At 45.8% G+C, this 17,572-nt stretch overlaps 1 protein-coding gene across 1 annotated transcript in view; it reads left to right on the top strand.

Moving 5' to 3' along the window:
- The window catches only part of ZNF683 (zinc finger protein 683), a 435,946-nt gene that overhangs the window by 387,059 nt on the left and 31,315 nt on the right, over positions 1-17,572 (top strand). The window contains exons 3-4 of the mRNA XM_069622854.1: positions 9,294-9,492; positions 12,183-12,302. Of these exons, the coding sequence (XP_069478955.1) occupies positions 9,337-9,492; positions 12,183-12,302 (276 nt within the window). The 5' untranslated portion in view covers positions 9,294-9,336. The remainder of the gene's footprint in view (positions 1-9,293; positions 9,493-12,182; positions 12,303-17,572) is intronic.

The following is a 17,572-nucleotide window of genomic DNA, read 5'->3' as shown; positions in this document are numbered from 1 at the left end:
ATGTACATTTATTATAGACCCTAATAATTTAACACAAATGAACCACAGTAATATAAAACAGTTACCACACACGCCTTTAACTATTTAACATATATACAGTTACGTTTTATAAGCTAATGCGGTAAAGGTGAAAACACAGCCAAAACCTGTAACAGAAGGGTAGGTTAACACAAATATAGCATTAGGCAGTTTTTCAGAATTGATCCGTAACTTAAGCAGTCTGGCCCTTCGAAGTGGGGATCCTTATGCTCAAAAGAACATTAGTGCATTAAAAACGTGTGGTTGTGTGTATTGAGAGAAAGCAGTTCCTCTTCGGGGAGCTGTAGCAGGTTAGGAAGGGGTTTGAAGAACAGTGTACCAATATTCAAGGAGGGTCTACACTTGCAGGCAGATCAACTTTCGAGGTTCGGGAATAGCTAGGGAGCGCAGGCTAGCCCAGCTTGGGTGAGTTTCTTTTTAGGGATTCTCATGCATAAAGAACAATGGCTCTGCCAGAGGACCACCGGTAAGTGATGCAAGTACTCGCCGACACTCGACACAGACCAGGCCAAACTTTGCCATTCTAGTCCAGGTCGTTTGTAGTTTCAACCCCTGCAGTTGCACGTCACTCCGTCTCTCAGTGGCTGCGGGACAGGACAATCGTCAGTGGTGCGACAGTACCCTTTTCTTAGCTCACGATGAAGAAAAGAGGACAGTCCCAGTGCAGCACGTACCAGGACAAAGGGGGCAGGCAGGCACAGCTCCTACAATGACCGTCACCACAGCAGGGCGACACAGGGACCACAAATGCTCACAGCATGGCACGCTCTCCTAAATCATGACCCAAAGGAGCTAGGATTATAAAATTTGTCGAGAGAGGGCCCAGGACCCCAAGCTAGCGATGCCTCTAGTCCTGAGTGTCACTGGGGAAGGCAGCGCTCCTATGCGATACCCTAAGTTTGAGCTGGTCAGTTCGTGGATGGCCCAGAAACACTTCCAATATGGCTCTTTTGGAGGGTAATCAGAAGGTGCCAAGAGTAGTTGTTCCCACTACTCCAAAGGGTCGAAGCATCCTTGCAGGCCTTCTGTGATTGAAACAAAAGCAGGAGTCGGACTGGGCAACAGCGGGCTCAGGGTGCCAAATCTTCCAGCACGTCTCCGGTGGTTCCAAAGGCCTGCTTTAGCATTTTAGGATATTTGGCTTCTTCTGTAGTTTGGAGAGCACTTCAGTTGATCGACCTGGAATGGATGCAGAGCCCCTTATCCAAGATTTGTTTTGCGCTCAAATCTGGGATAGACAATGGAAGACCTGCTCTCTTGCATGCACGCCAGGCGTCGGCCAATCACAGCACACAGTGGTTCCAGTCATTTCGGGCATACCATACATACTGGCACCAGAAGTGTGGATTGGGACGCTCTAGTCTTATAGTCTCTAGTCTTATGTACCAACGTTGCCACTCATTTTCCATGGAGTCATTCTTTTGGAGTTCCTTGAGGGTCTCGGTACCACACTTTTTCCTAAATTCTGCCCGCAGGGATTCCAGGTGCATGGATACAACACCTCAAATGGGACTCCAGCAGCAAGACAAAAGTATACAATGATCCCATGGGACCACCAGGAGATTGATTTCCTCGAGCCTCGTAAAGCTATAGACAGTCCTACAGCAAGCAAGAGATCTCTTTACTGACAATATCACTGGAGCACCAATGGTCAGCATAATTCACTGAGCAGCGATTATCACCAGAATTTCAAGGGACCTAGCCAGTAATACATTGGTGTAGGGTACTTTTGACAGCATGAACCAGGTAAAACATCCTCGTCTGCACATGCCACCAGATTAATACCCACATGATGAATGCTCCAATCAATGGGCTGAAACATGTTCGTCGCATGAACATAACATGTTTGACTGTGTGTGGGTGGAGACACTGGTAGTGATACAATGACTATCCACCTGGTTCTCTACTGTTTGTTCTTTTATACTGTTATAGATGCACGCCCAATGACTCCATAGAATGAGATTGACAGATACACTGTGGGTCATTGCGAGTTAGGAGGTAGCCATGCCGCTATTAGCGGCATGGCTACCCCCTTACCGGGTACCGGGTCTGGGTTCCTTGAATGAGGAATTACCGGGCCATTCCTACCTTGGAGGGCCCGGCCTGGTAATTCCTCATTCAAGGAACCCACCCCCATTCCCATTCGAGCCTCCATAGGGCTAAATGGGAATGGGGAGGGTACTAACAATGTCCCCATTAATAACGTGCCCGTTGTTAGCACCCTGGTCTGCTCGCTGGCCCGCTAAGGGCGCCTGGTAAAACCAGTCATCCTTAGCGGGTTCCCGCGAGCAGACTTGTAATGCTGCGCTAAGGGGTTGACAGCTACGGCACCTTTACCAGCACCGTTAACCCCTTACCGCCTCACTCGTAATGACCCCCATTGTGTTTAATGTTGTGTTGAGTATGTGCGAGCGTTGGAACTGCATGACTTACTTGATGTCATAAATAGCATGGGATGCTCTAGAATACATCGCACACACTGGGATCTAGGACTAGATGTACACCTAATTAGGGCACCTTTGTGCTGCCATAGTTTTCAGGGGTCAGCAACCTGCAACCAATGCTTTGGGCTGTGACTCCCATGATCCACCCACGCTGTCTATGCTGACTTGGGCTGATGGGAGTTGTAGTTCAAATCCTTTGCAGAGCGTAACGATAATAGTTTAGATAGTAGTAGTTGAGCGGTCACAAAGGACTAGTCGGGTGGATATACATATGGATCATACTGAAAAGGTTTTTCATGACGTTCTCATGCAAACTTTGCCTGGTTAGTAGGGCGCACTAGAGACTCGACACTGTTCAGACTGTTACAGCGTCCACACCTACCACCTGCCCTTAAGTTGCCCCAGTCCTTCTTCAATTTCAGAAGACAGTCCATTGCCTGGCTAATTAGTAAGAACTAACCCTGACTTCAAGTCATCCACCCATAGCGTCAAAGGACCTGCTTTTCTCTACAAGTTACTCGTCACTTTGCCGCCATGCCCCAGACGTTTCTTGTTCCTGGCAATGTTCACGTTCTCAATGTAAGTTGTATTGTTAATGTTAATGTTAAAGGATATTTGTACTGCGCACTATCACCACCGGAGTGGTCCCCTGGCACTCTGGCGGCTCTGAAAAAGGGAGAGGGGGGGGGGTGAGTTAGTGGGAATGAGCTGGAAAAGTGCAAGATAGCAGTGATGTGCTGTTGGCAGCCTCAGCCCGGTGGGTCCGTTGGCTGGGCTGGGGGTGTTTTTCGGTTGGCAGTCGCCGTATGCTGTTGTGCAAGTCTATGTGTGGTTTGTTTTGTTGTTGCAGTGTAGTGAAGTTTGTGCGGTTTGCTGCATTTAAGGCTTGTGGGTGTGTTTGGTTTGAGTTTGAGAGGTGTATGCAGAGGACTGAAATTGTTAGTGGGTTGGTTATTGATTCATGATTGCATGCTTGGTCTAGGCTTGGCAGGAGAGTCGTATATCAATCGTTGAATAACATATCTATCTGGATGCGAGGCAGGCTACATTGAGGATTCCAACTAAGTGCGGCATATGCTGACATTTACAATTCTATCTAGATGTGTACCTTATGCCTCTGTGTAACAAGTGCATCCTGTAACCTACTATTCTGGCTATGTATGCAACAATCTGTATTTTTGTCCTAATGCACCCAGATACTCCAGGGTGAGGTGCGCTATAGAAATAAATAAACAAACAAACAGTTTCTCGAGACAGAGGGTGAAGAATGAAGCAATGGAGGAATTCGGAGATAACGGGTCCAGGCTACTTTTATTAGATCTTGCATCGTTGACCTGGGAGGTGGACGTGGAAACATCTGGTCATTTCCTATTGAGGTTCTAAATCCCTGCAGATGGGCCGGAATCACACTGTCTGATGAGGTAACTGGTAGCATGTGCTCACTCAACAGCCAATTGCAACTTCACCAGAAACGGGAACCATCATCCAAGTCTGGAGATATCAAGATGGTCTGATTTCCAACAAATACTAAAAAGTGCTGTACTGAGTGTTTTTTTCCCCATACAGTCCAATTCAAATAGTATACCGGACACCTGAAAAATATAGACATTTCTAACTACTTATAGCTTCCTCTTATGGTAAGGTTGGCGAACATATTTGTAATAATTTATTTTATTATACGTTCTACTGGTGCTGCAATTTCTAAATCTGTATTCTTCTCTGCCGCAGAGCTCCTCATTATCAGTGCACCTTTGAAGTGGTGTGAGCCTCGCTTGCAGGCTTCCCTACACATCCTTTGTGATATGGTCACAAGCCACCAGACACCATTTCAACTTGGAATTCCGATTGGGTCTGTAAGGGTTAAAATAGGCCTGCACAGGACTGATTATCTAAACAAACAAAATGATGTTTAGGGTACAAAAGCGGGCCCTGCATCCTCAGCGGAAGTAATCAAGCATTGGCCAAGGCAATAGTTTCGATTTTGGGTAGCCTTTTGCTAGGCACTGCCATAATGGTACTACTCGGCCATAAGATGGCAACAGCTGTCAAATAGTGCTAGTAACTGGGCTTATTAAAGCAGCGCTGGACAAATGGCTCACTAACGTCTCTATAAGAGCCAAAATGATAGGCTTTGCCAATGCTTGTTTTTAACAGGAATTCGGTGCAATGAACAGATGAAAGGACCCACATATTCCCTGTCGATAAAGTGGCTGAAGGCAAAGTTGGTTAGACATTTCTTAATTTCTCTAGGAGCTGATTTATAGCTGTATTTATGTCAACCATTCACAAGTCTGCTTAGAAATAGCACAGGTATCCTCTTAAAAGCACAGTGTTAGCTTAAAGAGATCCCATTGAAGTGTGCGTGTTTGGAGGAGTCTGGTAGAGGGCGGGAAGGGCCATAGGGACTAGAATTGTCATGGATGGTTTGATAAAAATCTAGACAACACCCACAGGCTGTGTGTCTCCTCCCACCCACCTCCCATCCCATCTCTTTTCTATCTCCACTTCTCATGCTAAGAAGTTTGGCTTATAGGGACCCCTTACAGCACCACTTAGTAGCCAAAACTAAAAAGAGGTACAATCAATGAAAGCAATCTAATGGGGCAGATGGCTACCATACAGGGCTGTTCAGAGCGTGTGGCGATGGAGACGGGGGTCTCTGTCTTACATGGGGGTTCCCTCTATATATTGTGGGGGGCTCTCTCCTTGCACACACGGATAGAGACTTCCTTAGTATATAGACATGTTATCCTCCATCTTTATATGTAGAGGGGCTCCTATCATTTATTGAAGATGTGGAGATCCCTCAGGGTGCATATGGAGGGGAGCTATCTGGTTGTGATGGTTTCACCTGACCTCTACACATGGTTGTTTCAGTAATCTATATAATATGGACAGGGTGAGAGCCAGGAAATATCTCAGGGTGCCAGCATTGTACATCTCGGTGAGGATTACCCGCCGGTGGAGGAGGCCATACTAGGATTAGGAAGTGGGAAGGCGCCAAGCCCCGACAGAGTCCTCATTCATTTGCTCAAGGATGGGTTTAGTGTCTGGGCACCATTGTTGTCCCGAGTGTTTGATTTTGTCGCCACATCGGGGAGTGTCCCACAATCCTGGCATGAGGCAATCATCATTTTCGCAGCTTTTAAGTAGGGCCACAAGCAGCTTCCGGTACTTACAGGCCCATTTCTCTCTTGAATTCCGTAGGTAAGGTTTATGTTAAAGGGGGGGTGAATACATCACCTCCAAGCTGGGTTCCAATCGGGGATAAGCACTGTGGATCAGTGCTTTAGGCTAAGCGCAATTCTGGCCAAGTATGTATTGGTACAACACTTACATATCTATGCAATGTTTGTAGACCTGCGTACGGCATTTGACTGCATTTCTCATAATAAGTCGTGGTCCATCTTGAAGAATACGGGCATTCCAGGGTGTCTCCTGGCTAATATCCAGTCTCTGTATACGAGAACAGAGCATCAGTGAGGTGGGGACTTGGAAATGAGACAACAAAACTCTTTGAGGTGGAGAGGGAGGTTCACCAGGGTGTGTGCTGCCCCCTCCTTCTTTGTCTATACATCAATTTATCATTGAGGATCTGTTAATTTGTAGTCTTGACCCAGCAAAATTGGGGAAAGATACGTTCCCTGCGCTATTTTATGCCGATGATGGGGTGTTACTATCGACTACCTCTATGGGACTGCGAGATAATGTGCAATCCTTTGTTGAGAAATGTAAGGAACTTTCCATGGTGCTTAATACTGACATTTTTATCTGAATATTGTAGTATGTACCTTCGCTGGGTCTTGCTTTTAATGTATTTTGTCTGGGTGAATTCTGGTTTTATAATTGTGTATTATGAACTGTGTGACCTGATGATGCTTTCATGATTTTTTTTTTACAGCCGAATAAAGCTATGGTTGAACACATGTTTGCTGGCATTATACTCCTTACTCTACTAATATTTAAATCACACATTTACACACAACCTTATATGCAACTGTAAGAGAAAACGCCAATCACAAGAGAGGGTGCCCTGTCTAGCTCATCATTATATGTATTTATTCAAGACATATTTTTGTAAAGCATCATAAATTCAAAAAGATACAGAAAAATGTAGTTCCAAAAAAGGCAGAAAAGCTAATTCTTTAAACAAAAACCATTTGGTTATTAAACATGCTTGACGAACATGTATCTTTAAAAAAAATCCTGTTAACAATCTCAAAGGGTATAATAATGTGAACAATTCACGACAAATGTACAGCACTGCCCTCCTGTGCCACTCATCCACGTAGTTCGCAATCGTGCTGATAGCCCCAGCCACCAGAATTTATTTATTTATTCGATTTTTTATAAAGTGCCAACTCACCTCAGAGCGCTACAACACGCAGGACGTAAATTAAACTAATACGAAGGGGATCTAAAAACAGGATCAACTCAATGAATTATAATTCTTAGGCTTGTGGCGAGTGACACACTTCCCAATTCGTTGTAGCGACTCAAAAAGAACAGGAGATTGCTGCAAACACAGCTGATGACAATGCAGTCTGTATCATTCGCCAAGGACCAATCTTGGATTTGAAGCCTCCGAAGAAATAATTACTTGCATTTAAGGGTACCTTGTGAGCAAGAGAAATTCATTTCCCTCGCCTTGAAAGCCGGTTTTCTGTTGTAAAGGCGCTTTATAAATACCCAACGCATACAGAAATAAATAAAACCTTCCATATCACAGTTTCTAATAGATTTAAGGATTATCTTGTTATCTGCTTACACGTCAGGGGACCACTCGGGTGGTGATAGTGCGCGGTATAAATATCCTTTACCATTAACATATCTTCCTCAATGTCCTGGCCTCATCAAGTTCGAGTGAGTGTAAGGGACTCATTACACGGAAGGCGGTAATGGTTAACGGCCACCGTTAATGGTAACGGTGATCTTTAACCATTACCGCCGTACTACGAGGTCCCTTAGCGGGTTGGTGCTTTAACGCCTGCTTTTTGCAGGCGTTAAAAACCAACCCGCTAAGGGACCTCGGAGCTAATTACGGCACCGCAAAATTGCGGTGCCGTAATTAGCGCCTTCCCCATTCCCATAGAGCCCTATGGGGCAGAAATGGGAATGGGGAAGGGCAATGGCGGAAGGGGGATTTACCGCCACACCAACCTTGGAATGGGGCGGTAAATCCCCTTTCCGCCAAGGCGGTGCCGGTATTTTATTTTAATAGCGCCATGGCTCACCGCCTTCCGTGTAATGAGGCCCTAAGTGTGCCTACCTCCCATCGTAAAAGTGAATGGGCCTCATTATGAGTTTGGAGGTAGCCATGCCGTCATTAACAGCATGGCTACCCCCAAACTAGTGTCCAGGTCCAGGTCACGAAAAAAGGGAATTACCGAGCCATTCGGACGTTTGCGGGCCGAGTAATTCCCATTTTCCGGACCCGGACTCGGTACGTCCCCATTCCCATTTGAGCCCCCATAGGGCTCAATGGGAATGGGGAGGATGCTAACAACGGACCAGTTAATGACGGGTCCGTTGTTAGCATTCTGGTCTGCTCGCGGGTGGCGGTATGCACGTCTGGCCAGACCAGACGTGCATACCGCCACTCGCGAGCAAACTCGTAATGTGGTGGCCCGGTATAAACGGTGCTGGTACCTTACCGCCACTGTTCATACCGCGGCCGCCAGTGACCTAATGAGGCCCAATGTCTCTTTTTCGTGCTGCTGTCTTTTGTAAACTCTCTTCGGGCATGGAAATGGGATCAAGGGGAGGATGGTTAAATGCACGATCCACCACTACCTTTTCGAGGACAGATAATGTGGATCGTGTCATATGCCCCCACTGGGAGACTATTTCACGTGTGCCTCTGTGGCGCACATCCATCCACCATTGCTTATAGTGCTGACCCTCAAAACAGACGGCGCTGGAACCATTTAACTGATATACACTGGCCCCTATTGGTGGATTAGTGTTTCACCCGTATACTCTCCTCACTGCTCATCGATTTTGCTTGGTGTAAACTATGAACCTCGCGTTTTTCATTTTGGAGACTGTAGCTTCCTCTCTCTGAGGGAGTGGGTGCAGAACACCACACAGCTAACATGCGCATGACCCTGTAAGTGGAATCAGAGAGCTGTCAGAGCTCTGAGTCTCCCTCTACCCACAGGAGACTCATTCTGCAAAACCCCTGTTCCCACACCATGAGCTCCGATGTAGAAGGAACCGAGTGAAAGGTGAAGTTGAGTTGGGGGAGCTCTCCTGGTGAGTTCTTTCTACCACTCCTGCCTCTGCTTGCCCATGGAAGAGGATTAGCATTCCACCGATCCAAAGAGCAGTAGCACTTCCACATCCTAGTATCTGCACAGACACCATGCCCGGCTATATGTGTTCCCTAAAGCCATTGAGTTCCCAGGATGCATATGTGTTGTAAGTGTACCCTTAGCAATCTCTAGGGCAGTATTGTCTTTCTTTGCACTCATGTCATCAGTCCATAGGTGTTCTATCTTGTGTATAAGCGCATAATAAATAAAGAATCAATCAATCTTTGATTAGCAAGGGGTAACAGGCACTGTTGTCATTACTGTGGATGCTCCCAAGCAGGTGCCATGACAGTCACAATATGGGCAATTTATTATCATCGCAATAGGGCTGCTTTTTAAGATGTGTCCTTTTCCTTTTTTTTTATCTTGTGATGTTTTTTTTTAAGATGTTCAATGGATTTGAAGTAATTCATTCGAAACCAAATCGAATTGTAAAGGTTTGTAATAAAACCAAATACAAAAAAATAATAAAATAAGAGGTGTCCTTTTCTTCTAGAATTGCCAGACCTGTGGCTAAAGAGCCGTGAAAGCTGGAGATAATGGCAACAAGCAGTGACGCGGAAGAGCAACCGGATGAGCGGGTCACATACATCGTGAAGGACCAGCCATGGGACCCACTCGCGTCTCCCGGGTTGACGCGTGCGCAAGCTTCCATACCCAGAAACCTTGTCTTCCAGTACGATAGCAGTAATGAGGCACGGATCTGCACTATGAGGGAGAAGGACTCTTGGAGCCTGGATGGGGAGCAGTTGCTTGATAATCCTGCATGCCTGGTGCCTAAGGGTGTTGAGTCCTGGGATGTGGGTGTGGTGAGCAAGAGGGGAGCAGAAATGCATGGATCGTGTTATTGTGAGGGTATGAGGGTGGGTGAGCGTTTGCTTTCAGTCATGCGAGTCTGGAAAGCCTACTCGATTGCGAAGCTATACAACGTCGCCCTTGCCCAAGCTATAAAATGTCCCCCTTCCTCTGCATTCTGGCTGGACCTAACCCAGTGGACAATTGAAACATCTCAGCCGAAGGCTTGTATAAAAAGCATGACCAGTGGACTGAACAATATGATATGATATGATAGGTTATTTATAATGCGCTTAATACCCAGAGGTTTCTAAGCGCGGACCCGTGGATTGAACCTGTGTTGCTCGTGTCGTTTTGCTTCCAAGGTGAGCACATTGCCCCTAAGCTATCCTCTCCAGACAACAACGTCATGGGAAACATGTTTTTATGGCAATGCTATTGAATTTTCAGACATAGTTCTTTTTAAATTACTTTTTATTCAATGTTCATGTAATACAACACACCGTAACCAAGTAACATTAATATCCCCAACACCCCCATCCCCGCCCGACTCCTCCATTATAAGCACGTATCTCCCCCTGACCCACTTTCCCCAGCCCTTCTTGCTCCCGGGTGCCATTCGGTGCCTGAACACGCCCCCTTCATTGCAGTGTCTCTGTGCGCTCTCCTGGTGGTTGACCAGTGCCTTCTGTTATCTCGCCACACTCCACTCCCCTCCATGCTTCTCCTTGACCAGTTCACAGGGGTGTTAAGTCCTGAGTGGATACCAGTTCATTCAACATTTGCCCCCAGTTCACTTCCGGGTGTCATTCATAGTTAAGGCAGATTTTTCAGCCATCACTTATTCAAAGATGTGGACTTGGACATTCTTTATATCTTTTTTCATTATGTGCTGCAGTCAAGAACACGACTTTTCACACACATACAGAATAAAAAAGATACAGCAAAAGAAAACCTAAATAGAACACAGTTCATTACCCAACCCACCGTCAAGACCGGAACGCCACTTAAACCCCACATGTGCATTCTTAGGTTTGTGCAGCGTAATGGACCCGAGACAATGCAACTCTTTCAATACTTCCGTAGTTCAAAACGTTTCGCGGCCCGAGGGCAATCTTCCCCAGAAATCCTCTGGGATCAACCATCCGGTCTTATAAACAAAACGTTTCAAAGTAAAGCCCTCTCAGGGCTGGACCAGCACTGTGACGTGGAGGACAGAAGGTAATGACTGCGCTACTCTAAACATGGCCCGGGAGAACTCTTGCATCCTCGCCCAAAAAAAGCACCTGCAGACCCAGACCCAGAGGTGAAATAATCCCCATTTAAGAGACATACTTGGGTATTGTGGAAAGCACTCATCTTTCGCTACCACAGAGAATGTCTCCAATATCAATGCATATTTGATCCCCCAACCACTGTTGCTGTTATAATGAGGTGGTACAGGATGGTGGCCCTACTGGATATTAGCCAGCCAATCAGGTTACTGGATCACAGTCTGAATCCCACGATACAAACATGCGTTGCAAGCAACCTGATGGCTGTTTCCCCCACCACACCATTTTCTCCCTCCCCTCCCCTGCCCTCTGGTTACTGTTCCCTTCCCTCCCCACCTCCCTATCCCACACACCTTATTCTTTTGCGGGTGGCTCATCTGCCGCCACCGCTCCAGCCTCCCAAGCTGCCATGGAAATGGAAGAGGGACAGCACATGGAGCCCCGTCCAGCTCCACCGTGGCCAGCTTGTGCACCTTTTTTGTATCAATGAATGGGATGCTGCAAGCGGGGCCCGTTCATTCATAAAATATGCATTGCTGTCTGCACCCCGGGTGCCAATAGCAATAACACCCAATCCGGAGGGGCGAATCGGCTGGTAACTGCGTTGGGGCCCATTGTTAAGGCCCTCACTGCACTTGGGCATGTAACTTGTGCCCCGGTCTGTTACCACCAGATTTGGACTGCCGAATCAGGTTTTATTGCTTAAGTAATGTCTCACAAGCCCAAGGTAACAGCTTGAGCGAAGCAAGGGACATTAACAAAGGCTATGGTTAGTTACCGGCCTGCCACCAAGGGCTATATAACCATTAGTACCCTTACCTAACATTTGGGATGCTCAGGTGGTCACCATGGAAATGGTGGCCGGGGCTCCAGACACTGCTTCCTTTCCATGAGATGTTGCTGGATGGAGAGGAGGGAAGCACAGAGGGGGCAAGTGAAGCTGTATGTGAGGTGTATCAGTGGGTGTGTCTGGCATTTACTTGGGTGAAGTGTAGAACACATGGTTCCTTGTGTGGCTGAGCTCTGCTGCGTGTTTCAGGTGCTGTGACTTGCTGTAGTCTGGGCGAAGTGTGGTCGACTTGCTGGCAGGCATGGACCTTGTGGGATAGCAGGTGTGTGAAGTTATTCTTTGTGCCTGTGGTTCGGCTCTGCGTTGTGTATTATTGGATGGGTCATAGTTTTGAGAGATGCAAGACATGCTGGATCTTGGTGTGGCTGACTGCTATTCTGTGGAGTTGATCTGTGCCCGCATCTGTCTTTGAAGGTACTGAGACTCCCTCTGCAGTGACCTAATGGTTTGTTTTGTGTTGGCGCAGGTGACTGCAGTGATCAGCAGGGAATATATCCCACCGGGGACCCGCTTTGGGCCTCTTGTTGGAAAGATCTACACCAAAGAGACTACTCCAAAGGCAGCAGAGGCAAGCTCCCTGTGGACGGTAAGTGCCTAGGCCCAACATTAAGACCTACACCAAATTAACCGTTCCAAATACAGCAAAGTCAAGCTCTCTGTGGACAGACCATAATAAAACTGTAAACCAACAAGATCATCCCTGAGGCATCAAGGACAAGCTAGCCGTGGACAGTAAGTGCCAAGAGTCCATCCCAAAGACATCAAAGACAGGCTCCCTGTGGACAGTAAGTGGCTAGGTCCAAAGTTAAGATCTATTGCAAAGAGTCAATTCCAAAGACATCAAAGACAGGCTCCCTGTGGACAGTAAGTGCCTAGGTCCAAAATAAAGATCTATAGCAAAGAGTCCATTTCAAAGACATGAAATCTATAACAAAGGTCCCTTCCGAATTGAATCTTTGTACTCTCTTGGTAAATGAAATCGGTCTGTAGTTTGCAGACTGTGCTTGCTACCAAAGATGCAGTCATATCAATGATTGTAGGTGGGGGACAGGGGCTTTATTTAAATGAGGAGGCCTCCATTTGGCAGAATCCGGGGTTGCAGATCGATAATAAGATGATATGTTGGAGAAGTTGGACCAATAAAGGTATATTGCTTATAAGAGATGTCTGGGGTGAAGAGGGTATGTTGTCGTTTGAGTCTCTGAAGGTGAAGTTTGCACTCCATAATGGGGAACTGAGGAGATATAACTTGTTGAAAGATTTGATATCTAAGAGATTATTGATGCTTGATGATCCTTTGCTACTAAAACCAGAAAGGTGTAGTTTTATTGTTGTTGCTCCTCGTAAAGTGTCTAGTTATAACTGTTTCCAGAAGAGGAAAAGGTTAGATTTTCATGGAATGCTTTAAGCCTTGCGTGGTGTGATGAATTAGGTGGGGAAATTTCAATGAAGGATTGGGAAGGTTTATTGAAAGTCCCAGTTAGGATGAAAATTGATCTGAATCTGCAGTATATTCAGCAGAGGATTCTGGGACGTCTTTTTTGGACCCCGGTTAGAATGCATAGGTTTGGTCTAAGAGAGGATAATAAATGCTGGAGTTGTTCTAAGGAAGAAGGAACTATGCTCCACATGTTTTGGGATTGTTTAAGGGTTAGAGATTTTTGGAATGATATTTTAGATAGAGTTGACTTGGTTTGGAAAATATCTTTTCCTAGGACACCGTTATTGGTACTTTTGAAATCACCAATTGGCACGCGTGATTTGAGTTATGCGACTCTATGTTGGGTTACTAAAGTGTTTCTGGTGGCGACACAGCAAATTTTGAGCCTCTGGAAGACGAGGAAAAGCCATGTATCGATGAACGGTTATTACAGGTGCAGTTGCTCTCACGGTTTGAAAAGATTAAATATTGTGCTTTAAATAGAGATTAATTTTATAAAGAACAATGGAATGCATTTAATGAGCTCTATGCTTGATATGAGCGTTGACAGGTTCTGGTTTGTTTTACAATCAACTTTAGAGTGGTTAATTTGATGGGGTGTTTTTTGTCTTGTTTTGTGTGGTATTGTGGTTTGTGTTTTTTATATATGATATTTTTCTCTTACTTATCGACTCTGTGTCATTTCAAAATGTGATTGTTGTATTTTAATGGGGATATTTTGATAATTTCAATTATTGATTTTGTTCTATTTATATCAGCTATTTAGTGTCATCCTGTTTCATTTAAATGTATAATGTTTTACATATATGTTGTTTTGGAATGATGTATTTCTTTTGAAAAAAAGATCTATAGCAAAGAGTCAATTCCAAAGACATCAAAGATGGACTCCCTGTGGACAGTGAGTGCCTAGGTCCAAAGTTAAGATCTATAGCAAAGAGTCCATTCCAAAGACATCAAAGACAGGCTCCCCGTGGACAGTAAGTGCCAAGAGTCCATTCTAAAGGCACGAAAGACAGGATCCCTGCAGACAGTAAATGCCTAGGTCCAAAGTTGAGATCTATAGCAAACAGTCTAAGTGCCTAGGTCCAAAGTTGAGATCTAAAGCAAACAGTCAATTCCAAAGACATCAAAGACAGGCTCCTTGTGGACAGTAAGTGCCTAGGTCCAAAGTTGAGATCTATAGCAAACAGTCCATTCCAAAGACATCAGTAAGTGCCTAGGTCCAAAGTTTAGATCTATAGCAAAGAGTCCATTCAAAAGACATCAAACATAGGCTCCCTGTGGACAGCATGTGCCTAGGCCCAAAGTTAAGATCTATAGCAAATAGTCAATTCCAAAGACATCAAAGACAGGCTCCCTGTGGACAGTAAGTGCCTAGGTCCAAAGTTGAGATCTATAGCAAAGAGTCCATTCCAAAGACATCAAAGACAGGCTCCCTGTGGACAGTAAGTGCCTAGGTCCAAAGTTAAGATCTATTGCAAAGCGTCCATTCCAAAGACATCAAAGCCAGGCTCCCTGTGGACGGTGAGTGCCTAAGACACAAACTTAAATGTCGGAGAAAATGTGGAATTGTACAGGGTTACATTCTCAGATCTAACGATATGTAATGTATTAATGTATGTTCAAGAAAAGAACTACAGTATAATGTAATACAATGGAGCTAGCACATACATACACAATTGTATTTATACCAATGGTTTAAAAAGGTAAAAAACTAGAACCGACATTTGCTTCAAGACAGATAAACTACATAACATGTAAAGTGTCTGGTGTCAACAAATGAATACAATTTAAATATTTAGATCTTTTACAGAAATTGTATAGAATTTTCAAATAGATAAGAATAGCAAAAATATGACAACAATTTGGGGTGTAGACTAGTATCGCCAAAACTTAAGTCTACTAGCTGAGGACAACAGCAAGTTATCCTCCAGTGTGTTGTCATATTGTTGCTTCTCATTTCTTTTTGAAAATTCTATACAATTTCTGTAAGATATAAATATTTCAATTTGTTACTCAACTTGTGACGTAGGGCGTCACCTGGCAGCACTAGGCGGTTGGACATCCAGTTCTTGTACATAACAATGGAAAAGAACCACACTGGGACAACCCTTGCTGCGACTGGAAACATTACTGTTCAAAGTATAGTCCCACAACATTTAGTATAAGGGTTTGCCACCAACATTTTACAAAGAGGGCTGTCTAGCCGTAGTCATGCGTGTAAATTGAAGGGTGCATATGCACGATATACTGTGGAGAACAATCTAGACTGGCAGACGTTTCCCTCACTGTAAAGCAGTAGTGCGTAGGATGACCAGTGGCGTAACACAAAATGTGGGGTCCACCCCTGCGATCCATGCTGAGCCCCCCCCCAACTCAGCAACAAATCAAGAGTCGCGCCACTCTCTGGGATGGCCTAGATTACCACGAGCATGCTGCTGAAGGGGTATGCCGCACACTGAACTAGGAGAAATATATAAATATGTGTTTTAATGCAATATACAGCACACTTTCAATTGTTTTGAAGGCTAACACCAATCCAATACATGCAAGTCACCAACAGTGCAAAGAACATTAATGCTTTGCTGTTAAAAAAGCAAAGCCACAATGAAAACATGTCCCACTGGCTGCACAATGTAGACTAGTGTAGACATGCAATAACATTACAGTAAAGCATGCCAGGCCACATTTAGACATACCTAGACTGGTTGCACCAAAATGCCAGTCGAAGAAATAACACTCATCAAGAAGAGGGCACACGTTCAAGCCTGTGTCTCTGCAGCCTCTACCAACATGACTAAACTCTTTAATATCTGCAAAGAGCTGGCCAATCCTGTTGCGGTCTCTACTCTCCTGTTCCCTCAACTGGTCCTCTGTATGGCTTTGGCCTCTCACTTCTCCACTAAAACTCAGGACATCCTGTCCTCTATCTCCTCTTCGTCTCCCTCTTCCTCTCTCGGCCCCCCCTTTGGCTATCTCACCCTCTCCTCCTCCTTTCTCCTCTTTCTCTCTGATAACAACTGACAAAGTTTCTAGACAAGTCCGATCTATGAAAGTGCGATCCAAACAGGTGCTCCCATGCTCGTCCAGAACCATCAATTGCCATATTGACACCCTCGCTCCAGTCTTGGCCGATTTCTGTAATCACTCTTTCGCCACTGGAACTTTCCACTCTCCCCCTAAGGCCCCCTTGTGTACCCACTCCTCAAGAATCTGTCTGCTAATTCTTCCTGCCCGGCAAACTATCGCCAAATCTCCATCACTTCTTTCCTGGGCAAACTCTTGGAAAAGCTGGCTATCTCCCAGCTTACTCTCGACACTGAATCTGTTGGTTGTCTCCATGACCATCAATCTGGCTTCAGAGCTGCCAGAGGCACATAAACTGCTCTCTTGAACATCTGTGAAGATCTGGTCTGTAACCTTGATTCCAGAATTCCTTCTATCCGAATCCTCCTTGATCGTTCCTCTGCTTTCGACACGGTCAACCACGCCATCCTGATCAATCAACTCCGTGAGAACCTGGGCATCACGGATCAGGCCCTGGAGTGGCTGATCTCCTTCCTCTTGGACTGCCCCTCCCAGGTCCAACGCGGTCCCTTTCTCTCCGCCACCTCTCTCTCTACCTGTGGTGTTCCCCAGGGCTCTATCCTCTCACCCTGTTTTTTCAACTTCTACTTGGCTCCTTTGGCCCACCTGATCTCTTCCTTTTCCTCTAACCTTCAGTGTTATGCGAATGACTCTGAGCTCTCCTTCAGGCTCCCCTCAGCCTCCTCTCCACTCTCGCTCATTCCTGACTGTCTATCCGCGATTCAGGATTGGTGCGCCTCCAACAATCTCTGCCTTAATGTCAGTAAGACGGAGATCCTTCTCATTGGGACTTCTGCCTCTGCTTTCCCTCTCTCACTCTGGCCACCCGCCTTGGGCCCTCTTCCTTCGCCTTCCTGCGAGGCAAAAAACCTTGGTGTCATCTTCGACTCCACTCTCTCTTTCTCTCCTCACATCTCGGACATTGCTAAGAAGCCCCACTACCAGCTGCACCTCCTCAAAGGGACTCTTTCCTTTCTTACTTTCCCCCAGAAGCGCACTGTCTCCAGAGCCCTGGTTCTCGCTGGCTGCACTACTGCAACAGCCTCTTTCTCAATCTGCCTTCCTCTACTCTCCGCCCTCTGCAACTAATGGAGAACAGGACTGCAAGACTTATACTTGGCCACAAGCCCAGGGACTGTATCTCTCCAGCCATGAAATCTCTCCACTGGCTCCCAGGGGCTGCAAGGATCAAGTTCTGCATTGTCCACAAGGCTTTCTGGGGCCAGGACCCGCACTACATCCAATGTTCTTTTCCAAAATAACTTCCTTCCCGAGCCCTTTGCTCAGCTATCTCTAACTCTCTAAGGGTTAGACGCTTCTCCAGGCAG

Source organism: Ambystoma mexicanum, chromosome 11 (genome assembly GCF_040938575.1).
Source record: "Ambystoma mexicanum isolate Mex_15411 chromosome 11, UKY_AmexF1_1, whole genome shotgun sequence".
Classification (NCBI taxonomy): domain Eukaryota; kingdom Metazoa; phylum Chordata; class Amphibia; order Caudata; family Ambystomatidae; genus Ambystoma; species Ambystoma mexicanum.
The sequence above is the reverse complement of the archived record's forward strand: the minus strand, read 5'-3'. Positions and strand labels throughout refer to the sequence as shown.